The 14,955-nt window shown below is 35.4% G+C and overlaps 1 protein-coding gene across 1 annotated transcript; it reads left to right on the top strand.

Moving 5' to 3' along the window:
• Positions 1-871: 871 nt before the first annotated feature.
• On the top strand, positions 872-13,298 carry LOC128994306 (cytoplasmic tRNA 2-thiolation protein 1-like). The gene is made up of 6 exons (XM_054418746.1): positions 872-1,124; positions 2,278-2,509; positions 4,069-4,187; positions 4,834-5,022; positions 10,555-10,759; positions 12,014-13,298. The coding sequence occupies exons 1-6, from the start codon at positions 1,077-1,079 to the stop codon at positions 12,214-12,216; spliced, it is 996 nt and encodes a 331-aa protein (XP_054274721.1). The 5' UTR covers positions 872-1,076; the 3' UTR covers positions 12,217-13,298.
• Positions 13,299-14,955: the final 1,657 nt, after the last annotated feature.

The raw sequence follows: 14,955 nt of genomic DNA, 5'->3' as shown, positions 1-14,955 counted from the left end.
AAGCAAGAGACGGACCCTCTTCACCCATTACACGGCCACCAACCTGCAGAGCGACGGCTTCGATCCAGAAAGAGCTTTCTATCACAGACACGAGTTCTGGATGGATCACTCCACTCTCAAGCAATCGGGTGGCAAGGTGGGAGGCCACGTTGACTAACCCTCCCATACCAGCCAGGGAGGAACTGGCTCCTGGTGGAGGCCTTCATTACACGGTGTGGAAGACCCTAAATCGAATTAGGGTCGAGGTACCAAAATGCAAGACAAACATGCAGAAGTGGGGTCTCTTACCAGATGAAGAAAACATCTTGTGTGCGTGTGGTGCTGTTCGTTCAGGATCCTGGCCATCTGCTGATCTGTCCATGCCTAGACCAGTCTTGCACATTAGATGATCTTTTACAAGCGAATGACAAAGCCATATCGGTAGCTAATTTTTGGAAAAGCGAAGTCTGATTTCCGGACACGGAAAGTAAGTACCTAAGTAATATCATAGATAAAACATACTCCTGTATGTTTTATCTATGGTAATATTAATTCATATTCAAGAAGAAAAACTAAATCGAACATGTTATTAGTAAATGATCGACAGACATAGATTCCAGTTACATGTTTATGTTTAAATCCCCCTTCAATACGGTATTAGAAATAAGCTTTTACGCTACTGTACTTACTAGTGAGTTGACCGATATCAATCTAATGGTGTAATTTATTGAAGTTTCGGTATCATAGGAATTTTGTTTAAGAGAATTTTGTTTTAACATTTTCCAACGTGTCTGTCTTGCTGAATTCCATACTGGTCTGTCTACAGACCGAGGAGTTTGAAAGTGATGTCTGCTCTGAAAAAGCTTGCGTCATAAGATAAGCATAACCTATAAGCCAGTGTCCATATAATGTGTTTTGTTTTGTGGATAATTTAGTTGTTAATTCGAAACTTGTGCCTTATGAAATAAAGTGAAGGACAAGCGTTGTTGTACTTTAAGTCTGTCGTTATGGAATTTTAATAAATTTGAATGGAATAAGTCATAAACAAACATTTTAGAAAAGTGAGTGATCAGATTGTCAACAAATCAGGAAGAACCATGCCTGTTCCTTGCAGCACAAAGTGTGGTAAAAATGCGATTTTAAAGGTTTGTTAATGCATATTAATCTTATATATTTAATACAATCCAGTCTTGGTATAACTTTGGTAGGTAAATGTCTATAACTTTAACCTAGAAACCTTGTCAAAGGTAATGGTTTTCTGGGTAGCTTACCTGGTTTGGTTTAGCTGGTAGTCTGGAGGTTATAGGCTAGTGCTCGCCTTCAAAGCCTACAAATTTAGAGACCTACAAACTGCTTAGAAATGTTCAAACTTAACTTATGTTCTGTATAACCTGTATTCTTGAGCTTATTAGCTTTTAACTAGGCCTACAGCCTCAAATGTTCTAAAATACTTTTTACTAAATTGAATCCATTGAACATTAAAGTAGACCTATCGATTCAATCAATCAATCAGGTACCGGTACCAAACTTAGCCTAAGCAATCTTCAATATTGTTTGAAGCCTAACAATCGATAGGCCCAAAATACAATGGAGTTGGCTGTTAAAGTTTTGGCAAGATGTAAACAAAACTTTGATATCCCTCCTTAAAACACTTTCAAGATGAAGGAAGAGAAGTAGATTGCCAGCAATATTGACTTTTAAGTTAATTATAATAATTCGTTATAAAACAAGTCCAATTGATAGCTCAGTTGTAAATATCGCTAAGTTAGGTACTTTCGTATTAGGCCTATACAGAGGCCACTTATTTTAGAAGGATTTTTTTACTGGAGACCAAAAATAACGGAACTTAATTGAAAAGAACATAGCCTTCTTTAATTGAATTACTGTCCAAACTTGACATCATTACGATTAGCGGCCTTTGAGGTCTGCCTCCCAGAAGGCAGCGATGTCGGCGAGGATTGAGTTGAATGCGTCACCGTCGCTAGCTGCCACATGTACTCCGCCAAGTAGGTATACTTAGCTCCGGTCAACGTCCTGACCCAAGCCTACTTGGAGGGGATTTGGTGGGCGAAAGTATGACTCATCTGGTATCGTTTGATTCATAACAAAACGAGGAAAGTTCTACAAACATATTTACAGTACGGTAACTCAACCTAACATAACCGCCGCAGCGCTCTGTATAAGGGTGGCCTCCGCATAATACGAAAGTTCCTATCGCTAAGATAAATTACTGTGGAAAAATCAGACTTAAACTAAACTAAAGTTCTTTAAAAATACTGTATGTAACTTAACTTACAGAGGCCCAAGACTGGTGATGCTATGTGCAAGGAGTGTTTCTTCTGGGCTTTTGAAACTGAAATACATCACACTATTGTGGAGGGAAAGCTTTTCCAAAAGGGTCAAACTGTTGCCATCGCAGCTTCTGGCGGCAAGGATTCCACCGTTTTGGCTTACGTCTTGAAAACATTAAACGAAAAACACCAATATGGTCTTAACTTGGTGTTGTTGTCTGTGGATGAAGGAATCACAGGTAAGCCTTAAGTTAAGTTTATTTAAGACTTACAGTCTGTTTTGTCTCAACCAGGCTACTTCATAGGCCTATAAGGGGCTTACGACAACCATAACCGTTCCCTTCAGCTCTGTTATTGTGGTGTGGAAATGTACCTAGGCCTACTTTTGAACAAGGAAACAACCACACTCGTCCGGTAAACACCTATTTTCAACACTAGTAACGTAATATACTAGGTATTACAGACCAAGGGATAAAATTAACTGCTTTTAACATAACGCCCCTGCAAAAAAGTGATTAGGTGGGAACTTTTAACAACTTGTTGATTGGTCTTTTTATTATTCCATTTTGAGTTTGCACCTCTACAACCCTTACAATATTGTCAAGTCCAGGAAATGTTTTCACTATTCACCTCATGGTGTAGCCTAGCCTACTTCATTGGTGGCATATTGTCTTCTTTGACTAAAACAACCTCACTTTCTTTGATATTACTGTCTTTGAATTTCCATTTGTGCCTCTGTTGAAGAGTATGAAGGAAGATAGTACTCCTTTTGCAATCTAGTCCAAAATGAATTTTTCATTTAATCATTTGTTGAATGAGCCTCCATCTCTTGTTGTAGTTGATATGTCCAGCATCCAATTTTTCCAGGATAGACACTTCATTTTCGAGAGAGAGCCTTTGATTGAAGCTCTCTTGTTTTGGAGAAGCCTAATTTCTGCAATAATTGTTTGTTAAATTTTAAATAAAAATTAAAACTTAAAACTGTGATGAACTGTAATGAATGAACTGTAGTGAAATCCAATGGCTCGAAGGACCATGAACGTTTGTTTTGTGGTGAATTGAACTTCTTTAAATAATTATTTGATAAAAAAAAATGTACATACTAATATTAATATATATTTAATTAAATGAAAAACACTGTGATGTAAACAAAAAATGTGTATTGAATTATTGAAACTGTTTACAAAATTAATAATGAATATAACATGTGTTAACTAATAACATCTGTTAAACAAAGTACAAGAGAAAAAATGTATTTACAGACCAAGGGATAAAATTAACTGCTTGTAACACAATTTCATAAAAGATTAGGTTCAACCATAAATGATAATTAAATATAGACCGTCAGCTGTGCTGCGGTTACCATAGGTTCTGGTGCATACCGCTGTGAGCGCCATGTAGTTACGGTGTACACGATACGTAACTTCATGGCGCTCCCAGCGGTGTGCGCCAGAACCTATGGTAACCATGGTAACCGCAGCACGGCTGACAGTCTATATTTCAATTCTTTTTGTCTATGGTTCAACCTTTGACTATTCAATAGTCAATGGATCCTTCCACCAACTCGAGTTCCATCTTTTCCCTCCACCAAAATATTTTTGAGACTTATTGTGTCAAGATGTTTGCGAGAATAGAAAAATCATGAAATTGTCCTTAAATTTGTATTAGTCATGGATGTGAAATGCACGCTGGACTTTTCAGCTTTTTAAAACTAAACAACTTCTAGATAACTGCAATATTTTTGAAATTGTAGAATTCTTCCGTATCAAAAAAGCCAAATAAACTTTTTAATACTTAGGTTATAGAGATGACAGCTTGGACACAGTTAAACAAAATAGAGACGACTATGAGATGCCATTGAAGATTCTGTCTTACGAAGAGCTGTACGGTTGGACGATGGATAAAATAGTTGCTCAGGTGAGTAATGTATGATAAAGAGTAGCATGTCTATTTTATTTTTTGGCGTCTTAGGCTCCATTGTTGGGCTAACAGACAGTGTTTTACATACGCATGATTATTATCCTTTTGCGTATTTACTCATTAATTTTTGCGAATAACAAACAATGTTGTTTTGCAATGGAAACCAGATATCTCCCAAAAACAGCTGCGGTAAGGTAAAACAAATTTTTTTCTATGTTATTAGCCTACTTATATAAAAGTAGGCTAAACAACTTGTGATTTTTCTATGTAGGGAATTAATTGAACTTAATAATAGTAGGGTCATTTAGTGTCTGGATTAATATTGTAAATTGCAAATCAAGTTTACTAAAAAAATAATTTTTTTTGTAATCTTTTTTAATTTATTTTAATTTAATTTTAGACTTTGATGACCTACCCAAGAAGAATACCTGTTTTACTTATAATATATGCTTATATCTATTTTCCGTAACCAAAGTCGTAGGCTACTTGTTGTTGGTTGTGTTCACATTGTTTCCAGATTTCCTGATCCGTTGCTTCCTCACCAATCTTCCCAATCCCATCTCCGACCTAGTCCTGCCAACTTGATTACCAGCGTAAACATTTCCTCACCATAAAATTTTAATGTTGGTTCTAAATTTTCCAGATTGGTCGTAAGAACAATTGCACGTTCTGTGGTGTGTTCAGACGCCAGGCACTAGACCGTGGGGCTGCTCTGTTAGGTGTGGACTCAGTAGCCACTGGTCACAACGCTGATGACCTGGCAGAGACTGTCCTCATGAACATTCTGAGAGGAGACATCGCTCGGCTCCAGAGGTGCACGGCCATCATAACTGTGAGTTCATCATTGACTTTGTTTAGGATTAGGGGTGTGCGATGCATCGAAATTCCGAATTATTGGTGTGCTCTACCTCAGCTCAGAAATCTCAACTCGGGCCTCAGTAGCTACAATAGACTCCCTCTTATCCGGACTCCTCGGGATCGAGGCCAGTCCGGATAACGGGTTCCTCGGTTAAACTGACGTCCCCAAAAACTCTTTTAAACGGCCAGTTAACTGTGATATTCGACTTAAATTTAGAAGAGCATTGTACCATAGACTAAGCAACACAAGTAGACTCCTCATCCCATTGTAAATTTTGAAGCTTGTTTTTTGTGTCTAGTTCATGTACGTCCACACTGATCGCTGGGGTAGACAACATTTTGTTTCTATTATTTTAGGGTTATTTTCATGATTTATGCTTTACTATTTGGTTATATAACTAGGAGACCAGTTATTGTGTATGATGAAATCGTTTTATTTAGTTAAATTATGTTTTAAATGACTGAAATAACAAGAAAAAAATTGTAAACAAAACATAACCTATACAGTTGGACGTACAGAACAAACAATAAAATTAGCTTCAGCTGTTCCATAAGGATGACAAATCTACTAAGGGAGTATGATTTATCTATGATTGTACTTAGACACGTGATCACTAGTCTCAAATCTTTCCCACGAGAACAGTTGTTTCAGTACTGCCCACTTCCTGCCGATCTAGTCCGGTTAAACCAATGTGCTGATAAAAATTGTCCGGTTAAAGAGATGTCATTTCCGCCAAGTGTAGTCCGGTTAAACCGATGTCCGGTAAAAAAGATTTCCGGATAAGAGGGTGTTTACTGTATGTTTTTCATCTGAAGAAGGTTCCTAACTCCTTAGATTCAAATTTATGACTCTATCGTTTTAATTTTCTTCTAAAAATTCATTTGTATGTGTATTAAATGCTTTAGAAAAAAGCGTATTTAGAGGTATTTACCAGAATAATTCCCACTTAAAATTTGACTATTACCAAAAATTTAAAACGACACAAGCCTACATAAATTAGAAATGAATAAATGAACATAAATATATTTTCAATCGGTGAAGAACCAAGCCGACAATGACGGAGATCCTAAACCGTTGCATTAGCGTGCGGCGGACAGGTAGAGCACACCCTTAACAAGTGTTTGGATCAGGCGAAATAGTACATCTTTTTGTTGTGAAGCACGGGTCCAGCAGCTAGTAATTAATAATAATAAACTAATAAATAAATAATAAAATATTTCTTGATCCTATTTACTTACGGGTTTATAACGTAGTTCACTTTTCCGGAGTCAACTTATTTCCCTTTAGTTTAATGAGCTGCAGACAAGCCATGTCAGGCTTTTGCAGCATGGTGTAAAATGATATGTAAAAACGTGTGTTCAATTTGTTTCAAATAAATAAATAAATAAATAACTACTTTATCATCATGTTGTGATGTGATCATCTCTCTTTTATCTACCCACCTTACAACCATGATTGTTCCAACATTGACAACCTCCTGTTCGCCAGCTTGTAACTCTTTCTGCAATTCAGACATACCAATTCGCACCCATCTTACTGTACCACAAGCATTAGTTTTGTTCAAATGCAAATTCATAAACAGATCAGAACTACTATACTAATTACTGTATTATCAACGTACTAACAATGACGCGAGATTATCATCTCAACGAGACAAAAACAACTATCAAGCCCGACCTTTGATACTGCAGAACACGTGGCGTAGACGTAGTTCCAGAAAGATACACTTGAGTGCAGCACCAAATGGTCTGTCAACTCTCAGGGTCAATGTCAATGCTGAGTACGTCAAAACCGTCTAAACTCGAGCTTCGTGGTTAACGCCACAAGGGTGTTGCACGTGATATTCCGTGCGTCGCAATTAGCGTCTACAGAATACCACCACGGAATAACACGTGTGTCGCGGTTAAGAGGTTATTTAGCTTTCTGTGTAGCTTTTTAAGTCAAGCCAAGGTTGATGAGTTGGTGTAGTATGTAGAAAGTAGTACACACCAAAGCTATTGGTTGCTATCGGCTGCTACAAACCCACAATAATCCTGATATGTTTACATACTAATAGTCTAGATAGTTCCCTGGCTTACTAGTTCCCTAGTAGGCCTACTAGTGTTAGTTGTTAGTTTTCCCCACCAACACATCTTGGAGTCAAAAACTCACTTAATGGGTGCAATGGTTTAAACGTGCTAAATTATCTTGATAGTCCTAGATAAATACTGTTCTTAAAAGCATAATTAATTATTCTAATGTCATTTCTAACCAAATTTAACTATTTGTAATTAATGCCTTGCTTAAGAGAAATTCAACATTTAAATGAGAGAAACAATCAATTTTCGTGTTTGAAAATATTTGATAATACAGGGTTATTCAAAATGAATGACCCAGTTTTAACGCTTTATAAGTTTTAAACTATTAAACTTACCACTATAAAATACACATCAAACGAAAAAGCAACTCAAAGAGTTTACGCCTTCCAAAGACACATCATTTAACAAAATCGATCCAACAGAACTGTAGATTTAACTGTACAAAGTTAAAAAGTAATCTCCAACTTTCTTTACCACTAGAAATTTGGAGGATACTTGACGTTTTTGCAAATAACTTTTAAATGGTGAGGAAATCGACCAAAGTGGAAGGTATTATTCCGAAAGAGAATAAAATTTCCTACAATCTACTATTAGGCATTTTTTGAAAATACTCAAGAAAGGTACCAAAAATTGCCTCAACATGAAAAAAATTTAAAATCCCCGTCTTCAATGTAGACAATAAACATAGCAAACATTAAATTTCACACTTTTTTATTTTAAGCCAAATTTAGGCTACATTTATTGAGTATTTTCAAGATATGTGTAATAGTATATTGTAGGGAATTTTATTCTCTTTCGGAATATTACCTTCCACTTTGGTCGATTTCCTCACCATTTAAAAGTTATTTGCAAAAACGTCAAGTAACCTCCAAATTTCTAGTGGTAAAAAAAGTTGGAGATTTATTTTTAACTTTGTACAATTAAATCTACAGTTCTGTTGGATCGATTTTGTTAAATGATGTGTCTTTGGAAGGCATAAACTCTTTGAGTTGCTTTTTCGTTTGATGTGTATTTTATAGCGGTAAGTTTAATAGTATAAAAATTATAAAGCATTAAAAATGGGTCCATCATTTAGAATAACCCCGTAAATTCAAATCAGCTATGTAAGCTGATTAAATTACATATTATTTAAATAAGCTAGTAAGTTATTTAAATAAGTTAGTAACGTATTATTTTAATAAGTTACTAACTTATTATTTAAAAAATAATAATACTCTTTTAGTTCATCAGTTTTAGGCCACTAGGAATGAAAATTTGTGTTTGGTAAATAGTTTCTTTATTTTAAACTTATGATTCTATAATTTTTTTTACAAAATCTTCTGTGCAATGGCACCTACCAATCCTAAGCTTTTGCTGTAGATACTACAAAGTAAATATGCAGCAATCTGTTGTTGCTGTAAATAGTTGTCACACATTTTGCTCACATTAGTTTTCATTTGTGCAAGGTCTTCATTCAGTTGGTCAGTTATACTATCTAACTTCTGGCGCATGTCCTTGGTTTGTTGATTTCCATTTTGAAGTTGATCTTGATCATACCCCATCTCCATTGTTTGATCGTAGACTTGTACTGGAATCTGTTCATTTGTCTCTTGTTGGACTAGTATATCATTTTGGTTATATCCTGTGGACATAGTTTGATCGGAGCTTTTCACAGGTATACCATGATCCAAAGGGTGAATGCGGTTAGATTTGTAACCTGTATTCATTCTTCGATTGTTGCCATGTACGGGTGTCTGATGACTTGGAGCATAATTTTGGGTATGACTGTATCCTGCATCCATCATTTGATCATCGTTATGTAAAGTGTACGGACTATTATGGTCTCTACTGTATCCTACACTGATGTACAGCACAAGAAACAAAATACTAGAAAAAAATAAATGTTGAACCATTGCACTATTGAATGATTTTTGCATTGCTGCAGTTGTAACACTGTAATTTGACAGTTTTCAGCAATGTATTCGAAACAATAACTCATAAAATGACAGTTATTAATCTAAGCTCCATTACTCCCATTGTATCATGAGTAATTACTTGTGGCTGCATTGATTATTGTTTACTTTTATTGCTAGTCATCTTCATAAGAATTTATGCTTGGCTAATGCAAATAATTAACACGTACCAGAATAGTATAAGGGTGAAAAAACATTTCCGGGACAATCACTGTTCTTGTTCGAGAAATTAATTAAGTCTGCTTTCAACTATTTGTTTTTAATTGAAAACAGGGCAAAATACTCTGTTCTTTGTAACTGGGTATCTTATTTTGAAAATCAAAATATAACTTCCAGAATTGTAGCGCCGGTCGCACATCCTCAGTATGGTCTTGATCCACTCAAAAATCTGTTTGTTCTAATTTGATGTTAAACAATAAACTTTAGTTGCTTATATTATTTATTGAAACAATGTATCCTAATGTGTAAACATGAGTATTACACCATAAATAATCTGTAAAATGATATGTAACGCTATAAAACTTGGTCTCCACACGTTTAGTCGCGCTGTTTGCAAGGTTCGTAATTTAAGTTTCTAGCCATTTTATGGCAGGTCGATCGCCAGTTACTTGTCGATTGTGAGTGGGATGTTAGTGAGGTCCATATTGTGTGAGCTCAAAATTTAGCTATTTACCGGTAAGTACTAATTAAAAAAATACTTTAATAAACAGGTGGGGTTTTTTTAATGGTTTTATACTGTAGCATCAGTCACGAAAAGTAAAGCTACAATGATTAACAGTCAAATCTCAAAGTCTTCTCTCTACACCAAAAACAAATTCTATAAACGGAAGTCATAAATTATTTTTGGAACTGTCCCAAATAAGTTTTTCCACCCATTCAGTTTTTTAAATCCGTGTTATAACCTGTGTAAATCTGTGTTTTGTTAAAAAGAAGTTAGGCTATTTAAAAAAGTATTTTCATTTGAAACTAAGTTTATTTCATTTGTAAGTTTAGAATATGAATATTAGAATAGTGTGCTCATACAATAGAATAACAGTAGCTTTTGGCTTTGGTTTAACTTATATACACTACATAGGCTATGCTATTGTCTAAACGTTATTACGTAGTAGTCTACTCATACATTAGAGTAGAAGTAGCCTAGGGCTTCAGTTTACATACCCTACATGACATTATGAAGTACTTTAACACTTGGATTTAGATGGACTGTGAAAACTCCGGCATATCCTCTCTTTAATGTTTAATCAATTAATCATCCTAGTTCTGACATCACAGAGAAGTTACTTTTAGGGGAGTTATTTCTCTTTGTTCACGTAAATGAAATGTTTTCTCCTGCAGTATCCAAATTCCATGGTACATCTGGTTCACGTAAATGAGATGTCTACTTGCAGTATCTTAAGTCAATGGTTTAGTGAATGATTTCATATTGTTAAGTTCATAATTTTTCCTTGCGTGAATGTAATGATGAACCATTTCAGGCAAGTGAAGGAGCTATCCCTAGGGTGAAACCATTGAAGTACACTTATGAAAAGGAAATAGTAATGTACGCCTACTTCAAGAAGCTAGTGTACTTCTCAACAGAGTGTGTGTTTGCGCCTAACGCCTATAGGGGACATGCCAGAGCGTTCCTAAAGGATTTAGAAATGATTCGGCCTTCCGCTATAATGGACATAATACATTCTGGTGAGTGTAGGAACTAAGTAAAAAATATTCTTTCAAAATATGTTGGCTAGTTAAGCACACTATTAAAGTAGGCTACTAGTAAATTGTTTACTTGAGTTACTGTGCACAGGATATAGAGAATATGTTATAGTAAAGTAGTGATGTGTCAAAACAAAACCGAATCTCAAATCTCAAAACCATCAAAACTTAGGAAAAGTTTCGGTTTCGAGATTCGATCACCAAGTTTCGAGATTCAAAAGATTCAAAATTGAAGATTTTGGCAGTTTTATTTTTGACCAGCTCTCAGAGTTTTACAAACCAGATTTGTGTAAACTGACACATCAACTGAGAGTCTCGTCCTCCAACACGTTCTAATCAATTTCATTGTCCATCTCCATCTAACATTGCAAAATTACCATGGTATTAACTTATCATTTCATAAAAAAAAACATAGGCTACAAAAATATATAAACAGTTGATTTGGTTGACCACATTTGTCTAACAAATAGTAATTAATTGCCAGACTCCTTCTGCCGCCTTTGGTGCGATTTGTAGCAAGCTTTGTGATACTAATAATATGATACTATACAAGTGATTTTCTGATCCTCTCATTCCAAGATGCTGGTATTTCTCACACAACCTCGTCTGTCTCGTTACCAAACGATCGGCACTCAAAACAATGGAGTGTCTTGGAGCGAGATTGCACGACCCTCAAATGGTTAATCCACACATGCCACTTCAAACCTCAATTTTTCAAACTTAGTATGGTTGGTAATTGATTGATATAGTAAAGCAGTTAACTTTGATAATGGAGGTGGTTGATAACTCTTAAAAACTAAGTTTCCATATAGTCAGTTCATTATTTGGTACTTATAGGTTAATTTGACTGGAAAATATTGTTTGTAACATTTTGCTCAATCCCACTTTTTGAAGTTAAAAGATGACTCAAGGTCAGGTTATCAAAACCAGTGGAAGGGCGATGACCCCCAGTCAGTCTGACAATGTTGCAGGTTAAAACTATTTTCTCCTTGCCAAGAGTTTTGGTTTTCTCAGGTTCTAGTCAACCAAAGTCTAGTTACCTCAGGTTCCTGTTAACCCAAGTTCTTGATATATTATCTGTAAGCATCTAATGTTTGCCAATGTCACAGGTATAAAGATCTTTTTCATTCCTTACCGTTCCTGTTAACCTAGTTTCTAATTAAATAAGCTGTGGTTTTCAATGTGGCTCTGTGTACCTTACACAAAATAAATTTACAACATATCCGTATGTTGCAGGAGAGAGGTTGGCTGTGAGAGAGGGAGTAAAACTGCCAGACAGAGGTACATGTACGAGGTGTGGGTTTGTCTCCAGTCAGCCTGTGTGTAAGGCTTGTACGCTGCTGGAGGGCCTCAACAAGGGGATGCCCAAGCTCGGGATTGGCAAGAGCAGCCTCGCCAAGCGGATGATTAATGTCAAGACTGTTACTACTGACTTTTAGAAAACACTGATGGTCAACGCTAGGAATTTAGAGTCTCAAATACATATATTAAGAAATCAATCTACTGTGGAAATCGGTGAGCACAATCATTTTCTTTGTTTTGAATCAACTGTAAAACTTAAAACCTTCTCACAGAGATCATCTTCCACAATCTCAACAACATGTTTGAGTACCTGTTTCTTACGATCACGGCAACATAATGATAGTCTCCGTCTCCAGTGAGTGTAATATAATTGTGAGAATCTCATCCTAAACAATCCCCCAGTAGTTTATTTAAATCATGATATGCAAACAATTTCCCTGAATGATGCCAAAGTTTTGTATTTGGGAAATTCCTTATCAGCTACAATTACTATGTTTTACTATCCTAAGGAGCACACAGGCATAAGTGGATATGAGAAGAGAATAAACATTCAAATAGCTGGATTTTGAATCTATAGTACCTATATTTAATTACTACTGAAGATGGCATTTATCCGTGCACGCTCAAGTTTTATGTATCAGACGAAGCCATGCATATGAGAGTAATTTTCACATTTGTATGTGACAAAACAGAGGACAGTAATGACTGGAGCAAAATATACTCAGATACAGAATAACAGACAAAAAAAAATTACAACAAATCCAGAGAATCAATAAAGAAACTGATAGTAAAGGAATAACTATTTCTAAATTGTACTGCAGCAAGAACACCTTCTTTATTTTGTATACTGTGTGATCATGTTCCTAAGTAAATACCACTTGTACATATAGTGTTTTAACCCGGATTTTATTTCAGACCTGTGACTATATTGTAAAAATAATGTTTTGCAGGAAGATTGAATTGGAAATCAGTTATTTATTCAAGCCTATCCAATATAGTTATTCAAAAATTTTTGTTGGCCATCCCAAGTGTAAGTAAAACATTGTTCACATTACTATAATTTTAATTTTTATATCATATATGGGCACTCATTGGTTAAAAAAAGTGGTAGAAACTACCACAATTATGTCTGTGATACAGTAAAAATTGGTTTGTTTTTCTGTAAATATGTATAAAGTGTATAATTGTAAGTTTTTTCCTTATTAATAAATAATCTTGTATAACTGTAACTTTGTTTGATTTAAAACACGAAAAAAAAAAAGTTACATGCTGTACGTAAATGTCTCCTTTTTTCTTGCTGATAATGAGTTGAATTATTTCTAATCAAGAATCAAGAATCAAGAATTTTTATTCATCGTTAACGCTATGTACAACACATGCAATGGATGAACGTCATAATAGTAGCCTAAAGTTTACAGGCAATAAGGCTAAATAAATATAGACAATAAAATATAAACAAGTGCAGAGTACATGCAAAAAGTATCACAGTCATCTTAAAAATAAAATACTGAAGTTTATAAAAAAAAAACATAGGTATGCAAAGACTAGAGCAAACATGAAAACAGGTACAATGTGTATACAATAAATGCAGTGTGTTTAAAATAAGTTAGAAAAAAACATAGCAGGGGCAAGAAAAGAGTATAAAATTTAAAGACAATACTAACAAACAGACAGATAAACAACTTATAAAACAACTCAGCCCTTGGCTATATCAACAGACAGACAGAATTTAAAATTGAATATCAACAGGCAATACAAAGAATTCATCGAGCTTGTAAAATGGCCTTGCAACCAACCAATTGTAAACAGACAACTTAAACTTAGTGAAAGATACATTATGTGCAGAAACAGGCAACTTATTAAATAGATTAATGTACATAGTGCGATGCTGGGATTGTGATTTACTCAAACGAACATAAGGCTGATTGAGTGAGGACATGCTTCTAGTGCAATAACCATGCACACTACTTCTGAGTGGATACTCATGCAGATGTTGCTTAACATGCAACAGGCAAACATAAATATACTGGTTAATCACTGTCAAAATTCCTTCGCTGACAAAGAGTGGTTTACAGTGTGCTTTAAAAGCTGAGTGTGTGATTATACGCATCGCCTTTTTTTGTAAGCGCAAGACTTTATCAATACTGTGGCCATTCCCCCACAGACGAATGCCATAAGAAATTATTCCATTAAACAAAGCATAATACACATTTTTCAGGTACACTTTAGGGATCAGCTTCTTTAAATGCCACAAAAGAGAAATCACTCTAGATAGTCTGGTACAAACATTCTGTATGTGAGAATCCCATGTAAGTTTGGTGTCAACAGTAATACCTAAGAGCTTAACGACAGAATCTACAACTACATCAGATTGAACATCAAACTGGCACAAGGAAAAACATATTTGTTGAGTTTTATTGGTATTCAAAAGGAGGCCATTTGCTTCAAACCAGATTGTGCCATCTGCCATCACATCAGACATAATGTTACAGAGCTCAGCAATATTGTTACCTGAACAGAAAAAGGTAGTGTCATCAGCAAATATGACTTTGTTACAACTAATATTTACAGGAAGGTCATTAATTAAAACAAGGAACAGAAAAGGGCCCAGAACCGATCCCTGGGGTACACCACTTTTGACTACCGTTACCTCTGAGAGACTGTACCTCTATTAATGTACAGGGTGCGGCAAAAAAACCGATCTATTTTCTCCACAACACTGTTTTCGTCTGAGGGTGGGGGCTCGTTGTAAAGCCTATACAATGCCGTTTTTTGTAGTCATAGAACAGTAGTCGCCTGAGCTACGCTCGGTTGTTTTTGAGCTGTTTTTTTAAGTAATGAATCAGTCATTGCAACTCAGTGGCGGTTCCGTGCTT

This window comes from Macrosteles quadrilineatus, unplaced genomic scaffold (assembly GCF_028750875.1).
Source record: "Macrosteles quadrilineatus isolate MER2022 unplaced genomic scaffold, UCM_ALF_1.0 Scaffold_5__1_contigs__length_97177068, whole genome shotgun sequence".
In the NCBI taxonomy this organism is placed as follows: Eukaryota; Metazoa; Arthropoda; class Insecta; order Hemiptera; family Cicadellidae; genus Macrosteles; species Macrosteles quadrilineatus.
The sequence above is the reverse complement of the archived record's forward strand: the minus strand, read 5'-3'. Positions and strand labels throughout refer to the sequence as shown.

Bases quoted from the DNA above. Each gene is read 5' to 3' on its own strand.
- LOC128994306 (XM_054418746.1), top strand. From the start codon at position 1,077: ATGCCTGTTCCTTGCAGCACAAAGTGTGGTAAAAATGCGATTTTAAAG. The intron at 1,125-2,277 runs GTTTGTTAATGC...CTTAACTTACAG, and splicing joins GTAAAAATGCGATTTTAAAG to AGGCCCAAGACTGGTGATGC. The intron at 5,023-10,554 runs GTGAGTTCATCA...GAACCATTTCAG, and splicing joins GGTGCACGGCCATCATAACT to GCAAGTGAAGGAGCTATCCC.